Here is a 17,732-nt window from a genome sequence, read left to right as displayed (position 1 = left end):
TGCCTCCCCCAAGCACAGCCAGGAGAGACTGGAGGTGCCAGAAACGCAGGGACTGCTCTCGGCTCAGCACACCAGGGACACGAAGGGATGTGGCAGAGCCAGCCCACTTCCCAGCAGAGTCCGTCCCCCATTCCGTGGGCCGGAGGGGCTGCCCAGCCCCCTGCACCTGGCTGGGCCGTGTGACTGATTCCCGGCGGCGATCATGAGCAGCGGTGACACAGTGCGGGTCGCCTCTGGTGGGGGGTATTTGCATGGTTGTCTCTCTTTATGTCATGCTCCAATGTCCTAGGCCCTGGAGAGGCCAGACGTGGCCCCTGTCCTGACTCGCTGCAGGGCGGAGGGGGAGCCACCCGCGGCACAGAGCCCGAGTATCGCACGGAAGGGAGACCCCTCCGTTAGGGCGAGGCCCCGACAGCTAGGGGTCTGTTTCCGCCAGCCGCTAGAGTCACCCACGTAGATAGAGCGTCTCACTCTTTTTTACACGTGCACTTTCCTGTGTCCTGAGCAGCCAGGACGGTGGGGGACAGGCACGCCCGGAACCCAGAAGGGTGTGTTACTGACTGAGAAGCCACGGCCTGCTGACCAGCAAGCCGGCGCCCTCTCCCCGCGCAGACGGCTACGGGATGAGGCCATAGCTGATCCCAGTCGACGGGCCCAGCAGGCGCCCTGCAGACGCAGGCGAGCGCCGTTTCGTGACTGAGCCTGGCAGCTGGTCAAGAGCGTGGCCAAGCCGGGAACACCGTCGGCGCAAGAGTTTTCTATCAACCACAGCTTATTAACTCCGGAGTCTAATTCTAATAGATAAAAGCATCCATACAGGCAAGTCCTGCTCCTGGGGCAAAGGCATTAAACCCTGGCCTGTCTGTTCTGCTGGAACAAAAGGTTTCTCTTGAAATGTTTAACTCCCTTTGGCAGTCAGATCGCTTATTCCAGGTATCAAAATGCTGCTGGATATCTGCAAATGGTGACCCACAAGAAAAACTGTAACTGTCCGTTTTATAAGGGCTGTGCATGGAAGGGAATTGAGAGCTCTTCTCTTTGCAAAGAAAAAGCCTCAGCAAGGCGGAGATGGGACGTCTTCCCCGGTGGGAGTTCTCCTGGGACACGTAGCTCAGGGCCTGACCTGGGAGACGGGACGTCACTCCCACTCAACGATACGCAGCCGGGTGTGGTGATAAACTCTTCCCACCTCATTCGGGAAGGGAACTGGTTTCCCAAGTATGGTAACAGTTAATTAAGAAAGACACCAGGGTAAGTTAGAAGCCTGGGGAAGGGTGTCAGCAGGAAAAACAGTAGCTGAGAGAAGCCCGATGGAAAGGCCGTGTGAATCCCCCGCTTCTCAGGTGAGCAGAGGGTGTCCACCACGGTCCGCAGCCTAGAGGGCTGAGACCTGGCCCATCCCGGCTCAGGCAAGCTCACCCATGTCGCCGTCTTTCAAAATAACACAGCCATGCGGGGCTTTTGGAGGGGCTGACGTTAAAGACGGGGCAGAAACAGGATGAATGAGCTTGGTTCAGGCCCAGGATTTAAGCTTCGCGTGTGTGGGAGCGGAGAACGGAGCAGATCGCTGCTGGCACACGGTTCGCGCGCCCGCTCCGGCTGCGGTCACACAGCCCCGCGAGCCGCACAGTGACAAATGTCTGTTTCCCTTAGCTCCTTCCTGTTCTGCGGAGGGACAAATCCCAAGTGCTTTCAAAATCCTCTCTCATTTAGAATCGTGGATAAATAACATCCATCCAATTCACAGGTTTCCAGCCTCACTCTAAGGAACCAGGTCCAGGCACGAATTCCCGGGGGAGCCTCTGTGGCAGGAGCCACGCGGTTCTGAGGGTGCGGCACGGACGGGCTCGCTGCCTGTGAGCCAGGGCGTCCGCGGAAGACGTCAGGGCTGGGCCTCCGCTGCAGGCCTGATGCCCAGCATGCCCGGGCCAGGGCTCTCACAGCATGGTCCCAGCGTTGGCATCCCCTGGCAACTCCCTGGGCATGCAAACACTCAGGCCCCACCCACGGCGCCTAGGTCAGAGAACTCAGGGGTGGGGCCCAGCAACCTGTATTTTATTAAGTTCTTCTGACAATTAAAAAAAAATCAAGATAAAATTCACCCTTTTAAAGTATATTTAGTGGCTTTTAGTACATTTGTGATGGTGTGGAGCCATCACCACTATCTAGGCCCTGAAGACTTTCCTGACTCCAAAAACAAACCAACCCCACACCCGTTAGCAGTCACTCCTCACTCTCCCCTCCTCCAGCCACCGCCAACCATTGATAGGCTGTCTGTCTCCACGGACTCACTATTCTGGGTCTTTGGAGTCACATAACATATGACCCCTATGTCCGGCTTCTTTCACTGAGCATCAGGTTTTCAGGGCTCCTCCATGCGGCAGCGTGTGCCAGCCCTTCCTTCTTTTTCACGGCTGAGTAATATTCCCTCCTGAGTAAGACTAGACCACCGTATGTTCATCAGTGGATGGCCCAAGCGACTTATCAAAATTAAAGTGTGGGAATAAATGACCTAGATTAGAAACCCAAACATTAGTAAAGATAATACACGGACAAGTCCACATTTATTTGTGTCAAAAAAGGAAACATAATGTAGTCTCATCATAGGTCATCTTTCACGCACGTAAGTTAGAAGTAGTTTTGTTTTCCACTATGATTCTAGTTCGTAAGCAGAGCGCAATGGACAGCATTCTGAAAACCTTGTGTGGTTTTAGGCAAAGGCTAAAAATCCCAGGAGCATCGATCTGTCTCTTAGAGCCAAATTCAAGTCGCGAATGAATTTTCAGGTACCTTTAAGTGTTATAGCAGGTGGACTGACCATCACGCTACAGATGGACTAAGGCGCCGGGACAGTTTCCGAGTGTGAGCACCGAGGTTTCTGTGCCGGAGCAAGATCCGTCCTTTCATGTCCAGCTCCAGCGCAGAGCATTTTGCCTGCCTTTGGCTCCTGCTGCTCCTTTGGCTCGCACTGCTCCTTCCTGAGTTTACAGCTCTGCTCCCTGGGGTACTGAACAGAACATGAACTGGGCCACAGTTGCTGGAGACATCAAAGACCCCGAGCAGGCCACGTCGGTAGTTAAAACGCGAGCCTCGGTTTCCTCCGTGGCTTTTGGTGAGCTCATCCCAAAGCTTCTCATCAATCACCCCAAATACGTCGGCTCGACGCAGAGAGATGATAAACTGGTGCAAAGCGAGAAAACGGGAGAATTTCTCGGAAAAGACGCCCTTTCGCACGACCCTTTCCCTCGGCACAAGGACGCTCTAGAAGAACTGGACCTCGGGCCCAGAAGCAGATGCCACGTCCAGCCCCTGGGCTCCAGAGGGCTGCCCTCGGGGACCCCGCCAGGGCGACCGGCTCCTGCGCCGATGGGACCTCTTCTGTGACACGTGTCTGCTTTTTCCTCTAAGGTGTAACGACCAAGGACACTTGGGGCACATTCACCACACTGAATGCAAAGGGGATGCAGCAGCTGGGCGATTTGGGCGGATAAAGCATCACACAAAACCCACTTTCCAAAGAGAATTGCTACCCACCGCTTCCCGCCGTAAACGCAGTCACGGCTGAACGTCGCAGCGCCCCGAGGCTGCCAAGGAAAACAGGACGGGGGCTACTTTTCCGGTGACAAAGCTGCGGTCAGGAAGCTCTTTCCTCGCAGGAGCCCGCTGCGCGTGTCTGCGCTCTGTTTTGGGGCGAATACTACGAGGCCAATCTGTCAACCCCGACGGGGGAGCCGGGCGCCCTCGGCCGCGAGGGCTCCGGGGATGACTCCAGACACCGGCTTTCCTGCTGGAAGCCAGGCGGCCGGGAAGCGGCTGCAGTCGGCCGGCCCCGCTGGGGCCGCAGGTCACTGTGCCTGCTCTTCCTGTGCCCCCCTGACAGACACGGCTGCGTCCCAGAGCCCGGGGTGACATCAGTCCCTGTGCCGACTGCAGGAAAGAGGTGGACGTCACCAGAGGAAGAAGGACGGCAAGGCCCAGGCAGCTGCTGCGAACAGCTTGGAGGGGGCATGACCGTGTCACAGGAAAAGGCAAAGCCGCAGGAAACCGGGGACGCATGGGAAGCCCTCGGAGTTCTCTGTTCAAATCAATTAGAAAACAAAGGAAACGCTCACAGCGTCCACAGCTGATACACGAGTGGACAGTGTGGGGGGTGACTGGTGCTTTTGGGGAACACGTTGCTGACATCCTGCTTCCCACTGATCTCTTTTCGCAGACTGCAGCTGAGTTGTATCTTCTGCGGACAGCAGAGGGGACAGATTCTGCAGCCCTGGGGGACCCTTCTGGGCCTGGACGCGTGGCATGGAGGAGGTGCAGGAGAATCGAATCTGGAAGACCAAGTCTGAGCACCCTGTCTATTAGACTGAAGCTCGGCTTTAAAACTGAGCCTCAGTTTTCCCATCTGTAGAATGGGGGCAGTAACCACCTCACATGCCGATGAGGATCCATGAGCTTCATACAAAACCGTGAAAGTCTCCGGTTAATTTCAAAGCACCATGAGCTGCTAGTTGCCAGGATTTATGTCAAAAAGATGTGTATTTGTTTTCTTCATTTAGGGTTCCCACTTGGCCTAGGGCCTGGAACATTCTCCTGCTAGGCAGCATTTCCGAAATGGGGCCAAATTTATTATAATTGTAGCCCAAACACAGCATGGTCACACTGTAAAACCGCAAGTACAGGTAAACTCGAGAGGGACATGATTCAGGAGGCAGAGGAATGGTCGGGCAGTTAAACACGATCCCGTCACTCGAAACACACGTGGTTCAAGCAGAGAAAGACTCTGCTCCACCCTGGACAGGCCGGTTTCACTCACTCAACCAGACCGTGAACTTGGGGGCAAAACCAACCAACCAACAAACCAACCAACCAACCAACCAACAAAACCACTGACAAACGAAAAAAACAAAACCGTGCCCAGATGGATGTTACCTGCCGCGCGGCTATGGTTGTCTTCAGTTCCTGAAAGATTCTCCCAAACATCTCTTCCCAAAGCTCAGGCCCCCTGAGCCCCCTCCACGCATCCTTCCATCTTTTTACTCCGTGGCCAAGGCCCCCGAGCTCAGAGTGGACAATGGCTACAGACAGAAGGGACCTGGCCGCAGTCCCTGAGAACAATATCATCAACTCCCCAACCAGTTTGAAGACATTAAAAAAAACACCCCTCACTCGCAGTTCACAGCCAGTTCTGCTTATTCCAGGCCTCTCAGGAGCAGGGGCCCCGCACAATCACCATCGTTCCTTCCCGGGTGAGCTCGGGGCCCCTTACACAGAAGGTGCCAAGGTCACACCTGGGATGGACTTGCTCAGCTACACTGCAAACCAAACGCACAAAATTTAGGTGCCACCGAGAAGACGGCTCTTGGAACAGGTGGCAGCAGCTGTACCCGCAGCAATCGGCCTCGTCGTTGGCACCCATTTCAGGTGCTTTTGGCTCTGCCTCACCTGGCATGTCAGGGACAGTGAGCATAAACATTACCAGCAGTCGCTGTTCCTTAGCGAGCCCCTGCATGGCCAGAGCTCGGTGGGCACTCTCGCTCACCCACACCCCTGCGAGTCAGATGGCATCATTCCTAGTTTACAGATGAGGACACTGGGACTCAGAGAGGTCAGGGACCTTGCCACAGTCTTGTGGTTCAAGTCGGGACTAAAAACAGCTCTTTGACGTGAAGGCCTGTGCTCTTCCCAGGCAGCCACACTGCAGCTGGAGGTCAGGGGGCCTCTGGAGCAGCTTCCAGGGATTACCTCCCCCCCCGCTCCCAGGGCAGCCTCAGGTTCGACCTGCACCGATGGCCAAGCCAGGACCCTCAGCATCCATGGAGGAGAAGGTGCCTCAGGCTCCAGGGAGCCAGTAAAAGTGAAGCCCCCAATCCTGCACACGGCTCTGAGGGCACCACCTCCCAGCACCTCCCTGAATATCTTTGGTGGACAAGAAACCAAAGGCCAGGATTTATCCAACACACCCGAGGACCAGCACGGCCCAGGTGCACACACCTGAGGGAGGGTGTGAGCCTGTGTCGCCCCGACCAGCTGTGGGCAGGGGAGATGGTCACCTCCCGGACAGCGGTCACTCTGCCGGCTCCTCTGGGGCGTGATGGGAGGTGGAGGCGGACCTGAGCTCACCCTCGGCCCAGCCAGTGAACACAGCGGCTTACGGGACAGAAGGAACGCAGGGCGAGACCCCAGGAAGGGCTCATCCTCTAGTCAGCTCCGGGAATGAGAAGCAACTGCCTTCGGGCCAGGCGCTGACCCACTGGGCTCACCAGATGCGCTGCAGACGGCACAGGAAACCAGGCCAGGAGCAAGGGATCAAACATGTCCTCGGTGGGACGTGTCCATTGTTAATGGCAAACACCTGGGGCCCCAAACGGAGCCATCTGCGGCACATTATAATTCATGTTTTTAACACGTGAACTTTGACCTCCGCTCCTCCTTCTGAAAACCAATTAAAGTGCAAATGTAATTTCCCAGAATTGTTAATAAAGAAAGGTACCAGCTGAGCTCTGGCCGGTGGGAGGTGCACAGGAGGCCTCTGGACGTTTCCAGAAAGTAGACCTTTCACTCCTGAGCTTGAGAGCTGTTTCCTCCCGAACCCAGCCCTAAAAGGTGAGGGACTCCAGGGCAGGGGACCCAGGGCCTCATGACAGGGACCCCAGCCCATCAGAGGGGGCGTCTGAGACGACTCTCAGCTTCGAGACGAGAAACGGCTGCTGTCTCCACAGGGCTTGCCCGCTCGGAATGGGGCTGGACGGACGTAAACAGACGAGAGGCTAATATGGAACAGTCCAGGCCGAGGCAGCTCCGCCCTCCCTCCTGCGCCAGGGGACAGGCCTGCACAGGCCGGGCCAGCTGCTTCTGTGATTCTGCAAGTCTGCGACAGGGAAGACACTTCTCATCAGATGCGACAGAAAAAGTGGTCAAGTAGATGCCTCCAAGCCGCCCACCCATCTTCTTCCTCACCCCCCCCCCCCCGATTCTTCCATCCGTTCATCCCTGCGGTAAAGATGTTGCTCTACCATGAACTCGGCCATGTTCCGGGCACTCTTCTAGGTGCTGGGAACAAGACTCATCATTGAACAAGACAAACAAGATTCCAGACCCGGCGGGGCTGAGAGTGGGTCCTGCTGGGTCCTGCTGGTGGCTGAGAGGCCACGGTTCACCCCGACCTCACGCCACAGCCTCCATGCCACACGTCCCGGGAAGGAGGAAGCCGTGGGAGGGTGCGGGGAGGGGAAAGATTGGCAGAACTTCAGCTGCCCTGTTTTCACACATGTTCCACCACAAATAAAATGCCGCGTTAATGAGCAACAACAGGAAGTAATTCTCTGCTGCTGTGACACAAGTCGAAGGAGGTTTGCAGAACTAAATGGCTTAAAAATGGTGCACCCTTCCTGCTGCCCAGAAGCCGCACAGGGACGCTGCTCTGTACTGAGGCTTTAGTCCCCGCAGGAAGCCCAAACATGGTAACACGCTTGTGGCCACTTCCATGTGGCAAACGCAGCGGGAGGCTGGATTGCACAAGGCCCAGTTTCATGCTCAGCCCGGCTACACGGAGCCTGGCTGCATGGACGAGGGCCAGCTGCATGGAGCCCGGCTGCACACAGCCCAGCTGCATGGAGCCCGGCTGCAGAGAGCCCAGCTGCACAGGGGCCAGCTGCATAGAGCCCAGCTGCACACAGCCCAGCTGCACAGAGCCCAGCTGCAGAGAGCCCAGCTGCACAGGGGCCAGCTGCATGGAGCCTGGCTGCAGAGAGCCCAGCTGCATGGAGCCCGGCTGCACACAGCCCAGCTGCATGGAGCCCGGCTGCAGAGAGCCCAGCTGCACAGGGGCCAGCTGCATAGAGCCCAGCTGCACACAGCCCAGCTGCATGGAGCCTGGCTGCATGGACGGGGGCCAGCTGCATAGAGCCCGGCTGCACACAGCCCAGCTGCATGGAGCCCGGCTGCACACAGCCCAGCTGCAGAGAGCCCAGCTGCAGAGAGCCCAGCTGCATGGAGCCTGGCTGCAGAGAGCCCAGCTGCATGGAGCCCGGCTGCATGGAGCTGAGCACACTCTTCTCTGACCAGCACCCCAGGATAGCTGCCTTTCTCCTCTCTCTGAGGTTTCAAGCTGCTGCACGTTTTCATTCGAGATGAGGCGTAAGAAGGTGCAAAGGCAGGAGTGTGGCTCCCGCAACGCGGCCTTACGCCCGGGGGCTTCCACCTGGGTCAGTCTGAGAGTGCGGGTCGCTCACTTAACTTCCTGAGCTCCAGCTCCCTCGTCCTCAGGATCAGCACGATCACGCCCACCTCACACGGGTGGCCGATGAAACGACGTCCTGAGAGCAGTCCTCGGGGGCCAAAGTCACGTTTGCCTGCATCTGCTTCCCCGGAACCGGGCAGTCGAGGAACAGTGGCCGCGAGGCCTGGCCTCCCTGGTCTGACCTGCGCGTGGCGTTCAGCTTAAGAGGGCCTGAGGACAGTTCTTTCACGCCCTCGGGCGGCGGCTTATTCCAACTCTGCCTCTATCGCAGATAAACGCCTGTATTTTCCAGCGGGCAGCACCTAGTTACAGGCAGTGGAAACAAGAAGGTGCCCGACATTGACCTGCCCTCTTGAACTGTTGTGAAAAGTCCCTCCTGTCAGTTCATTTTTCCTTTATGATAATTTTGAGGTGCAGCCAACACATTGCTCCGGCCGTGGGATGGAAATGATCCTGACCAGAGCTGCTTTAGTCTCACCGGAGTCCTCGTTTGGTAGCGGCTCCTCTTTTTCCCTCCTTGGATAAAGATTTCCATGTCCTCCCCAGTTTGAAGAAGGAAGTAGAGACTGTCTTAAACTTTTCCTTGAGGGAAAAAATAATCAAATGAAGAGCCGATACGGGGAAATAGTTTCCTCCCACCCCTTTCTCCCAAAGTCCCTCGATAAATGTATCTCACCATCTCGGCCCCTCAAAATTCAAAGGGGGTGAGCTTTAATTAAGTGTATAATTACGTGTAACCTGCACTGATTTTCAAGAAAGCAAGTTCTACACAGAGTATAGACTCTCCAGATGCATCGAATCTATCAATTCCCAATTCCCACCACATCCGCAGCTCTGGGGAATTTTTCTCCGAAAAGTACCATTCATTTCAGTCCCTTGAAACACATTCAGACAGAGGCTTCCTCAGAAAGAAATCCAGTTTTCCCGTTACATGAGCTAGGAATTCTCTGGAGACTCGCCTAACCCAGTTCAGTCCTTCAGACTGGACTTTATCCTGGACTGTCCCCCCTGCCCACCCCCACCCCTTCCAACATTTGCTCCTGCTCACAGTGAATTAGTCAGTTTAAAAAGGTGTAAAATGCTATTCTAGTTATGCTTAAAATTTTCTCCTAAACTCAGGGTGGATGCCCCCAGGATGAGCCTCACGGTGCCCTAAAACATCCCATCAGAGCCCTGAGCTTCAGGTCGGCCATCCCCGCCACAACGCGAGTTCCTAGAAGCCAAGGCTCCTGTCTTCTGTGTCTACGCCCCCACCTGCCCTCAGGCTCTGGAGCACAGACTAAGCGAGTGGTTTTGGTGTGATCGGTCGCCTGACCCTGCATCCTGCGGTGGGCTTGTCCCAAGGCAGAGGCCGGGCCCACTGCGGGAGGCTGAACTGGGTAGAGGCACCCAGATGTGCTCCGCATCCAGGCAGCCATGTAGCAAGTGGACACGCGAAGGTTGTTTCCTGAGCTGAGTTAAACGGCATCGAATGAGCCAATTATACAAACTCCGGAGGAAGGCGAATGGCGACGCTCTCTCCTTAACTGTGGTTATTTGATCTGGCTGCGGATGTGATCCCTGAATGTCCGGCTACACCCCAGGGAGCCGGAGGTAACCCTCATTCGCTTATTTTCTCAGCCCCCACTATCCTGGGTGCTTCACACGCGTCACACTCTTGCTGGCAACTGGGGAGCACAGTCTTTTTTTTTTTTTTTTTAATTGATTTCAGAGAGAGAGGAAGGGAGAGGGAGAGACAGATAGAAACGTCAATGAGAGAGAAACATCGACCGGCTGCCTCCTGCACACCCCCGACTGGGGATCGCGCCCACCACCTGGGCCTGTGCCCTGACCGGGAATTGAACCGTGGCCTCTTGGTTTATGGGTCAACACTCAGCTACTGGGCCACATTGGCCAAGCAGCGCTTAGAGGTGTCAGTTCTCTCTCTCTTCCCCGTGGAGCAAGTTCCACGAGGGCAAGAAACGGGTCGGTCACATTCACGGTCGTAACCCCAACTTTTGTCGAAGTGTGTGACGAGATGACTCTATTACTCCAACCTCCTCTTAACAGAAACCTTATTGCAAAAAGTGAAGGAAACTCTGAGAGTAATGTTTGAATGTCTATCCTGCCCCCCTCCCCCACCCTAGGAAGTGATATTTACTATTATGCTAAATATTCTTTTCCTGGGGTGTTCAACTCATTCACATTTCCCTCACTCCCAGAAACCTGGCGTACTTGGCTCTCACCCCCGACGGCCCAGTGCTCCGAGAAGCTCATCACCGGATGGGCTTAGCTGAGTTGAAACTCCCACACGAATTCCCCGATACCGCTTTTGCCAAAGAGTCATTTCCAAGACGGGTCTCACTGTTAATTATCCGAAGACATAAAACACACACTCTCACGTGCGCAAAGACCCGTGCTAATTAATAATGCTGCCCGTAAGGAAACTCCCTCGGCTGCGCTGGCGACGGGCCACTCAAGTCACGAGACGTGCGTCTGAAAGAGCTCCGCTTGCCCTCCCGTTTTTCCAGGCCTGTGGGTCCCATCTGTTGGCAACGGCAGTCACTTAAAACGTCCAGGGCCCGGATCCTGGAATGTCTTGATAGAGAATAAACCAGGTATATCTGGGGATGCACATCCCCCTGTAAACCACCTGCAGTGCTCGGTTCCTTTTGAATCCGGGAGAGTTTAATATCATTAAAGCAGTCATGAACTTGTCTCTTAGCAAGTCGCCTTTGGGCTAACGCTGAAATCCCGTTTTTAAGATTTGCCACTCATGCCTGAGTCGGCCGTGGGGGGAGGTCCGGGAGAAGGCCGGTGTTTGGATGTGGGCGAGTTTAAAACAAGCCGTTCACACAGAAACCGTGGGCGCGCTGAATGACCTCCCGCGGCATTCGCGAGCTTTCCGACGAGCAGGAATTCAGAAAAAGGCCCTTTGCTCACCAATAGTTCCAACCTCCCCGCGAGCCAAACAATAATCATAATACCACCGTGTCTTTGCGGGGTGATTTGTAATTTACAGAGACGCATGATCTCACCGAATCCACTCTCCCGCTCTCCCGGGCCTGTGCGCTGCGGGCGCGACGCGTGGAGATAACCCTGGAGAAGAAAAGCAGCCCAGGGTCTGCGGCGGGTGATGGATGACCGGGGGCCGCGGGGCGGCCCGACCTCCCCCGCACTGTGGGCTCTTGTGATTAATTCACCCACTCGCTTAGGAAGTTTCTTTCCATCTGAGAAAATTAAAAACACCACTCTCTGGACAGGAATGCCGGATCATAAATGAGAACCAAATAGAAAAGATTTACACAAAAGCACAAGCTCAGCAAAAGAGAAAACTTAGAAATCGCTAATAAGGTATAAATCAAGGGGAGGCTATTAGCAAACCCCTGGTGAGGGGAAAAAAAGCCTTTTAAGTGATTTGCTGAGCTCTGAACAATGCCACCCTCCCTGTGGCTGTCAACTGTCTGCAGGGTGATTTGGCTCCTGCCCATCGGCACTGCCACGGAAACGCGCCGGTGTGAAGGGCTGGCCCAGTATGAGAGAGCACCAGGAGGAGGCGCCTGGCTACCGCGCCCGTCACAGAGTTTAGAGCCGCAGGGCCCCCCTTGGCCGTGCCCTCCCCAGCAGGCCCGGGGCTCAGAAATACTCTAATGTGTGAGCAAATCAGTAGGGAGAAGGGTGGACGGGCGGAGTGACGGATAGAAGGATGGATGGATGGATGGATTGAGGGAAAGAAGGAAGGAGAGAGAAGGGAGGAAGGAGGAGGGAGGGAGGAAGGAGGAGGGAGGAGGGAGGGAAGAGGAGGGAGGGAGGAGGGAAGAAGGAGGAGGGAAGAAGGAGGAGGGAAGAGGGAGGGAGGAAGGAGGAGGGAGGGAGGAAGGAGGAGGGAGGAGGGAGGGAAGAGGAGGGAGGGAGGAGGGAAGAAGGAGGAGGGAAGAAGGAGGAGGGAAGAGGGAGGGAGGAAGGAGGAGGGAGGGAGGAAGGAGGAGGGAGGGAGGAGGGAAGAGGGAGGGAGGAAGGAGGAGGGAGGGAGGAAGGAGGAGGGAGGGAGGAAGGAGGAGGGAGGAGGGAGGGAGGGAGGAGGGAGGAGGAAGGAAAGAGGAGGGAGGGAGGAGGGAAGAGGGAGGGAGGAAGGAGGAGGGAGGGAGGAAGGAGGAGGAGGGAGGAGGGAGGGAGGAAGGAAGGAAGGAGGAGGGAGGGGGGAGGGAAGAGGGAGGAAGGAGGAGGGAGGGAGGAAGGAGGAGGGAGGAGGGAGGAAGGAGGAGGAGGGAGGAGGGAGGGAGGAAGGAAGGAAGGAGGAGGGAGGGGGGAGGGAAGAGGGAGGAAGGAGGAGGAGGGAGGAGGGAGGGAGGAGGGAGGAAGGAGGGAGGAGGGAGGAGGGAGGAAGGAGGGAAGAGGGAGGAGGGAGGGAGGAGGGAGGAAGGAGGGAGGAGGAAGGAGGGAGGGAGGAGGGAGGAAGGAGGGAGGAGGAAGGAAGGAGGGAGGAAGGAGGGAGGGAGGAGGGAGGAAGGAGGAGGGAGGAAGGAGGGAGGGAGGAGGGAGGAAGGAGGGAGGAGGAAGGAGGGAGGAAGGAGGGAGGGAGGAGGGAGGAAGGGAGGAGGGAGGGAGGAGGGAGGGAGGAGGGAGGAAGGAGGGGGGAGGGAGGGAGGAAGGAAGGAGGAAGGACTGACTCACTCCTTTACTGACGAGGAGCTGAAGGGCCAGAGGGCTACTAATATGCCTGAATCACCAAAAATATTTGGTGTGAGAACCGGGGCTACCCGGCTGTTCAACCCCAGCCCAGTATTTCCAGTCTAGAGTTTCCTTTCTTCCATTTGTCTCTTTTAACATTAACCATATTGATTAACAACATAACCTTCCTAGTCACCGGGAACCCCTTCTGGAGGCGTAGAGAGTGGACCCTTGAGCAATGTGGGGGTTCGGGAAGCTGACACCCTCCCACCCTTTGACTCCCCAAATACCGCAGCTGACCCTGGTGTCCGTGGAGGATGGGCCCCGGGACACCTGCCCCTCCCCGCAGACAGCAAATTCGTGGGCGCGCGTCCCCGTGTGAAACACACAGCCAGCCCTCCGCACCCCGATTCCCCGCCGGGCCGGGCGCGGTTTCGGTCGCGGCTGGCTGAATCTGCTGCCTGTGACTCTGAGCAGCACAGCTGCTCCTGCTCCTGGGGAAGGGGTTTCTCTCTAGAAGCTTCCACGGCTCTCCGGCGGGCGCGCCAGGGCGTTTCCGCTCAGCTGTTTCCCGGTGCACGTTTCCAGCTGCGGCCCGGCTCGGGAGCAGCTGGGCGAGGTACTTGCCCGGTCGAGGGGTTCATGATGCAGCCTCCTGTGTCGGCAGCCGTCCTGCAGCTGCAGCCTCTCTCCAGGGTGTCGTGGTTCATCCCGAAGTTGTGGCCCAGCTCGTGCGCCAGGGTCACGGCCGCGCCGAGGGGGCTGTCCGAGTGGTCCTCCAAGAAAACACAAGAGCACAGACTTACCGCTCACATCTCCCCAGCCTGCTTCCCAGTCCCCCTCCTCCCAGGCGGGTACTTTTCTCAACATTTCGCTGGATCCACGCCCCTAGAAGGAACCCATAGAGAGCCATGTTATTGAGTTAAAACTTTAAAAAACAAATAAAACCTGGCCGGTGTGGCTCAGTGGTTGGAGCGCCAGCCTGTGCTCCGAAGGGCCATGGGTTCGATTTCCGGTCAAGGGCATGTACCTTGCAAGTTCGATCCCCAGGGTGTGTGTGGGAGGCAACCAATGGATGTTTCTCTCTCACGTCGATGTTTCTCCCTCCCTTCCACTCTCTCTGGAAATCAATGGGAAAATATCCTCAGGTGAGAATTGACCAAAAAAAAACTTAAAAAAAGATTTGACACATCCAGTGAAACCAGCGTGGGGCCCTTCTGCTGAGGGGCCTGCGGCGCAGGGGCACACACAGGAGTCCTACGTCTCTCCATGACAGAGCCAAGGCGACCGCCTCCATCTGTTTCCTGCTCCCTCCTGGGAAATGCCTTCCCACTGACGAAGCAAAACGCCGTCCACATCACAGGAAGGTCTCAGTCCTCGGCGGGTAACAGAAGGGCCACTTTACCCATGACTGAGATGCCGTGGACGGAGAGCTGGTCGGGGAAACGTCCCCGAGACGTCCTGCTAGGACCTGGGCGTTGCCGGGAGACGGCTCCTTGGAAAATTCACAACTCACGAAGAACCCCAAGCGCGCCGAGCAATCGCTTGGAGACTCACTGAATTGAGTCTGTTGGGCTCCCTCGCACTGGCCCCTTCCTTTGTCAGGCGGGCTCTGGGAATGGAAGGAGGTGCCCGATTCTCGGGCTTGGGGTGCTGGGATTCCCTCAACCTTTGGCTTGATTTGGGGAGGCAGTAGGCTCGGCTTGGCCGCCCCGGCTTGGTGGAGCGCATGGATGGCCTGGCTAACTAGGTATTAAAACAAACTAAAAATATATTGTATATAAAACTTAACTAGTGAATGTGACCTGCAGAAAGCAGGCCCACCAAGGGTGTCTCTGTGACGGAGGCACCTAACCTGGATCCTGCTTCTTGCTGCCCTCGCTCGAGATAAGGGGGTTTCCCAGAGGCTTCCAGGAAATGGGGTGCTAAGTTTTAGAGAAAAGGCAGACAGTCTTGTGGGGCCCCTCGGAAGGGTGCTCTCCTGTATGATCCTATGGGTGTGCTAGTGGTTACAGCCGGGCCTAAGAAAAGGGTGGCACGTCAGGGAGCCCCGTTACTCCCAGAGTGGGTGAAATTCCTCATAAATGACTTGGCTTGGGCTTTCCAGCTTCCTGGTGTAGGAAGCTGCACAGATACGTTTCGGGAAGCCCACCCTCGGGGGTAATGCTGGCCGGCGAGGAGACGTGGTCGAGCTCAGCACGTGATGGGCTGGACTGAGCTTTACTCTGGCTCAGAATTCAGGGACTTCATCCTTACAAGGCTACTCTGCATCTGCTGCTTCTTTGCCACTGAATATCCTGGTTTTGCTTTTCATTGCCAAATTGTTTTACATTCTTCCACGCATGGTGGTTATAATCAGAATGTCCCTGAAGAACCCTGGTAAACAGCTTACATTTGTAATGAGGAAAGACAAAAGCCACCTCTTTATTTATGGCATAATCCCCAACCCGAGACTGTTTGAGGCCGGTGTGATACAAGAGCGTGGCGTTAAGCTGCCAAAATGAATGACTGCCCTGTCCTGGATTAGGAGCCCTGGCCCCTTGCTCCCGCCCTCCTTCCTCTCCCATCTGTGGGTTTTTGAACGAGGTGTGGCTGCCCATGAACTTAAGTTCCAAGACGCTGGGAGAAAGTCTAGAGGTTTTCCATCTGGTGGAGCAGCTGACCTTGCTTGTGGGTGAATGTTACGGACACTGGAGGGGAGCAGCCGTGTCTTCCCACCTGACGCTTCTCTCACGTGCGGAGTAAGCAGGGAATGTGTCTAAGGCGGGTCTCGGCCGCTGCCCACTGGGCCAAACGTATGTCCTGTTGAGGAGCCTTGGCCTGAGGACTCTCACTGCCGGCTGCATATTTGCTTTTATTTCCCACATTCATGCTCAGCATTTTTTTTTTTTTAAGTTAGGCGCCCCTGTACGCTCTTCCAGAAGAAATCTTGGTAAAATGCTTGTATGGAAACAGAATAAGGGGTGTGAATTCAAAAAAGCCACTTAATACAATTGGATTGGTTATAAAACGTTGAAGCGCCGAGCACCCGCCATGCCTGTGAGGAGTTCAGCTTCGGCTCTAAAAACATTTGCACGGATTTGAAGTGGCAGAGTCAGTTAGCAGCCAGCCGCGGAGCCACGAAACAGAAAATGAATCCCTCTCAAAACTTTACAGGCGGCTCTGTAAACACAGAGCTGGGGTCTGACTTGAAATTAACCTGGCACCACCAAAAACCAAACTTTCCAGTGGCTTCCCTGGTACAGATCACACACGGGGCTTCCAGGTTCAAGGAAAACCAGACGGGAGCCCATTCAAGCCAGAAATCCAACCCCTCCAAACAGCTTCTCCGGCCTCCCCGCGGGCACGCCAGCCTCCCCGCGGACACTCCGGCCTCCCCGCGGGCTCTCGTGCCTCCCCGTGGGCCCTCCAGTCTCCCCGCGGGCCCTCCAGCCTCCCGTGGGCTCTCCAGCCTCCCTGCGGGCTCTTGTGCCTCCCCGCAGGCCCTCCGGCCTCCCCGCGGGCTCTCGTGCCTCCCCGCGGGCCCTCCAGCCTCCCCACAGGCTCTCCAGCCTCCCCACAGGCTCTCGTGCCTCCCCGTGGGCTCTCCAGCCTCCCCACGGGCTCTCCTGCCTCCCCACGGGCATATGCTTCTGTGAACTCCCAGCTGCCCAGAGAAGAGGAAACCCTCCCTCGTGTGTACCCACTAAGAAGATGGGGGCAGACAGTGTGTGGAGGGAAAACCAGAGTCAGCAGAACAAGCCTCCCGCCCCCCTTTCATACAATGGAATATTCACAAATGTTCTGTTTGAAAAATGAGGAGGGATTCGCGGTTTCTTGGAAGGACTAGGTTCTGTTTGTTTAGTGGGGATGGTGGAAGGGTCTCTGAGGACACTCCCTGTCTGAGGGCTGGTGCAGAGTGGACACCCTGCTTTCAGAGCAGGGACAGCATTGGCCGGCGGTGGAACCTTCCCTTTAATTATGGGATGGACCGGAGCAGGAGTCCCCCGTTGGGCAGCCCGGCAAAGCTGCCTCCCTCTTAAATCCATAAGAAACAAGTCCCAAATATTCCTCCCGTTTTATTTCCTTTTACAAACACACATAGCCCATGTATGACAAAATGATCCTTGTAAAGCAATAAACCCGGGCCTCCGCCTCCAAGAATAAGGTTATTATGCAGACCGATTGGACACTGGCTAGGAGGTATGTCAAGCATTTGCGGCGGTAAGTGGTTAAAAACCTCAGACTTCTGGCTGTTGGGCCTGGAGGCAGAACCATCAGAAAACCGTTCTAACGGTTATGTTTGGTGAGACCGCAGGCTGTCCACGAGGCGGAGAGATGAGGGCAACCCCGGTGCCCTGGCTCATCCCAGCGCCGGGAGGGAATTCCTGGGCCGGACCGCTCTGACCCAAATCCCAGTTGGGACTTTTTCTCCATAAATGGGGAAGACTGGTCTGCACTGAGCTATTTTCACACGCTCACCTTCCCAGGGTGCAGATCGATGCATTTCATAAGCAGCCCCTAAAATACTGTGGGATATATAAGATCACAGACAGAGCTAGAAGGATGGTAGAATTAAATCTAAAAAGCATTGCCCTGGCCGGTGTGGCCCGGTGGTTGGAGCGTCGGCCCATGCACTGAAGGGTCGTGGGTTCGATTTCCCGGTCAAGAGCATGTACCTGGGTTGCAGGTTCAATCCCTGGCCCCTCCCTTCCTTCCTCTCTCTCTAAAAATCAATGGAAAAAATATCCTTCGGTGAGATTAACAACAACAGCAACAAAACTCTAAAAAGCATTAACAAAAAGAACCTGATTTCACAAGGTCTGGTGAAAGTAGAGATTCCCTGGGAACTCCTCGAGGGGGATGG

The 17,732-nt window shown here is 56.0% G+C and overlaps 1 protein-coding gene across 5 annotated transcripts in view; it reads right to left on the bottom strand.

Moving 5' to 3' along the window:
- The window catches only part of ADAM12 (ADAM metallopeptidase domain 12), a 177,612-nt gene that overhangs the window by 48,001 nt on the left and 111,879 nt on the right, over nucleotides 1–17,732 (bottom strand). For all 5 annotated transcript variants that reach the window (XR_014000260.1, XM_081158285.1, XM_081158287.1 and 2 more), the window contains one exon: nucleotides 13,514–13,662. Coding sequence is in view for 4 of the 5 variants with exons in the window: in XM_081158285.1 (XP_081014411.1) it covers nucleotides 13,514–13,662 (149 nt within the window). In the remaining variant the exon portion in view is untranslated. The remainder of the gene's footprint in view (nucleotides 1–13,513; nucleotides 13,663–17,732) is intronic.

The sequence above is a fragment of the Miniopterus schreibersii genome, assembly GCF_964146895.1.
Source record: "Miniopterus schreibersii genome assembly, chromosome: 14".
Classification (NCBI taxonomy): Eukaryota; Metazoa; Chordata; class Mammalia; order Chiroptera; family Miniopteridae; genus Miniopterus; species Miniopterus schreibersii.
Note: the sequence above shows the minus strand (reverse complement) of the source record. Positions and strands in the feature narration are given on the sequence as shown.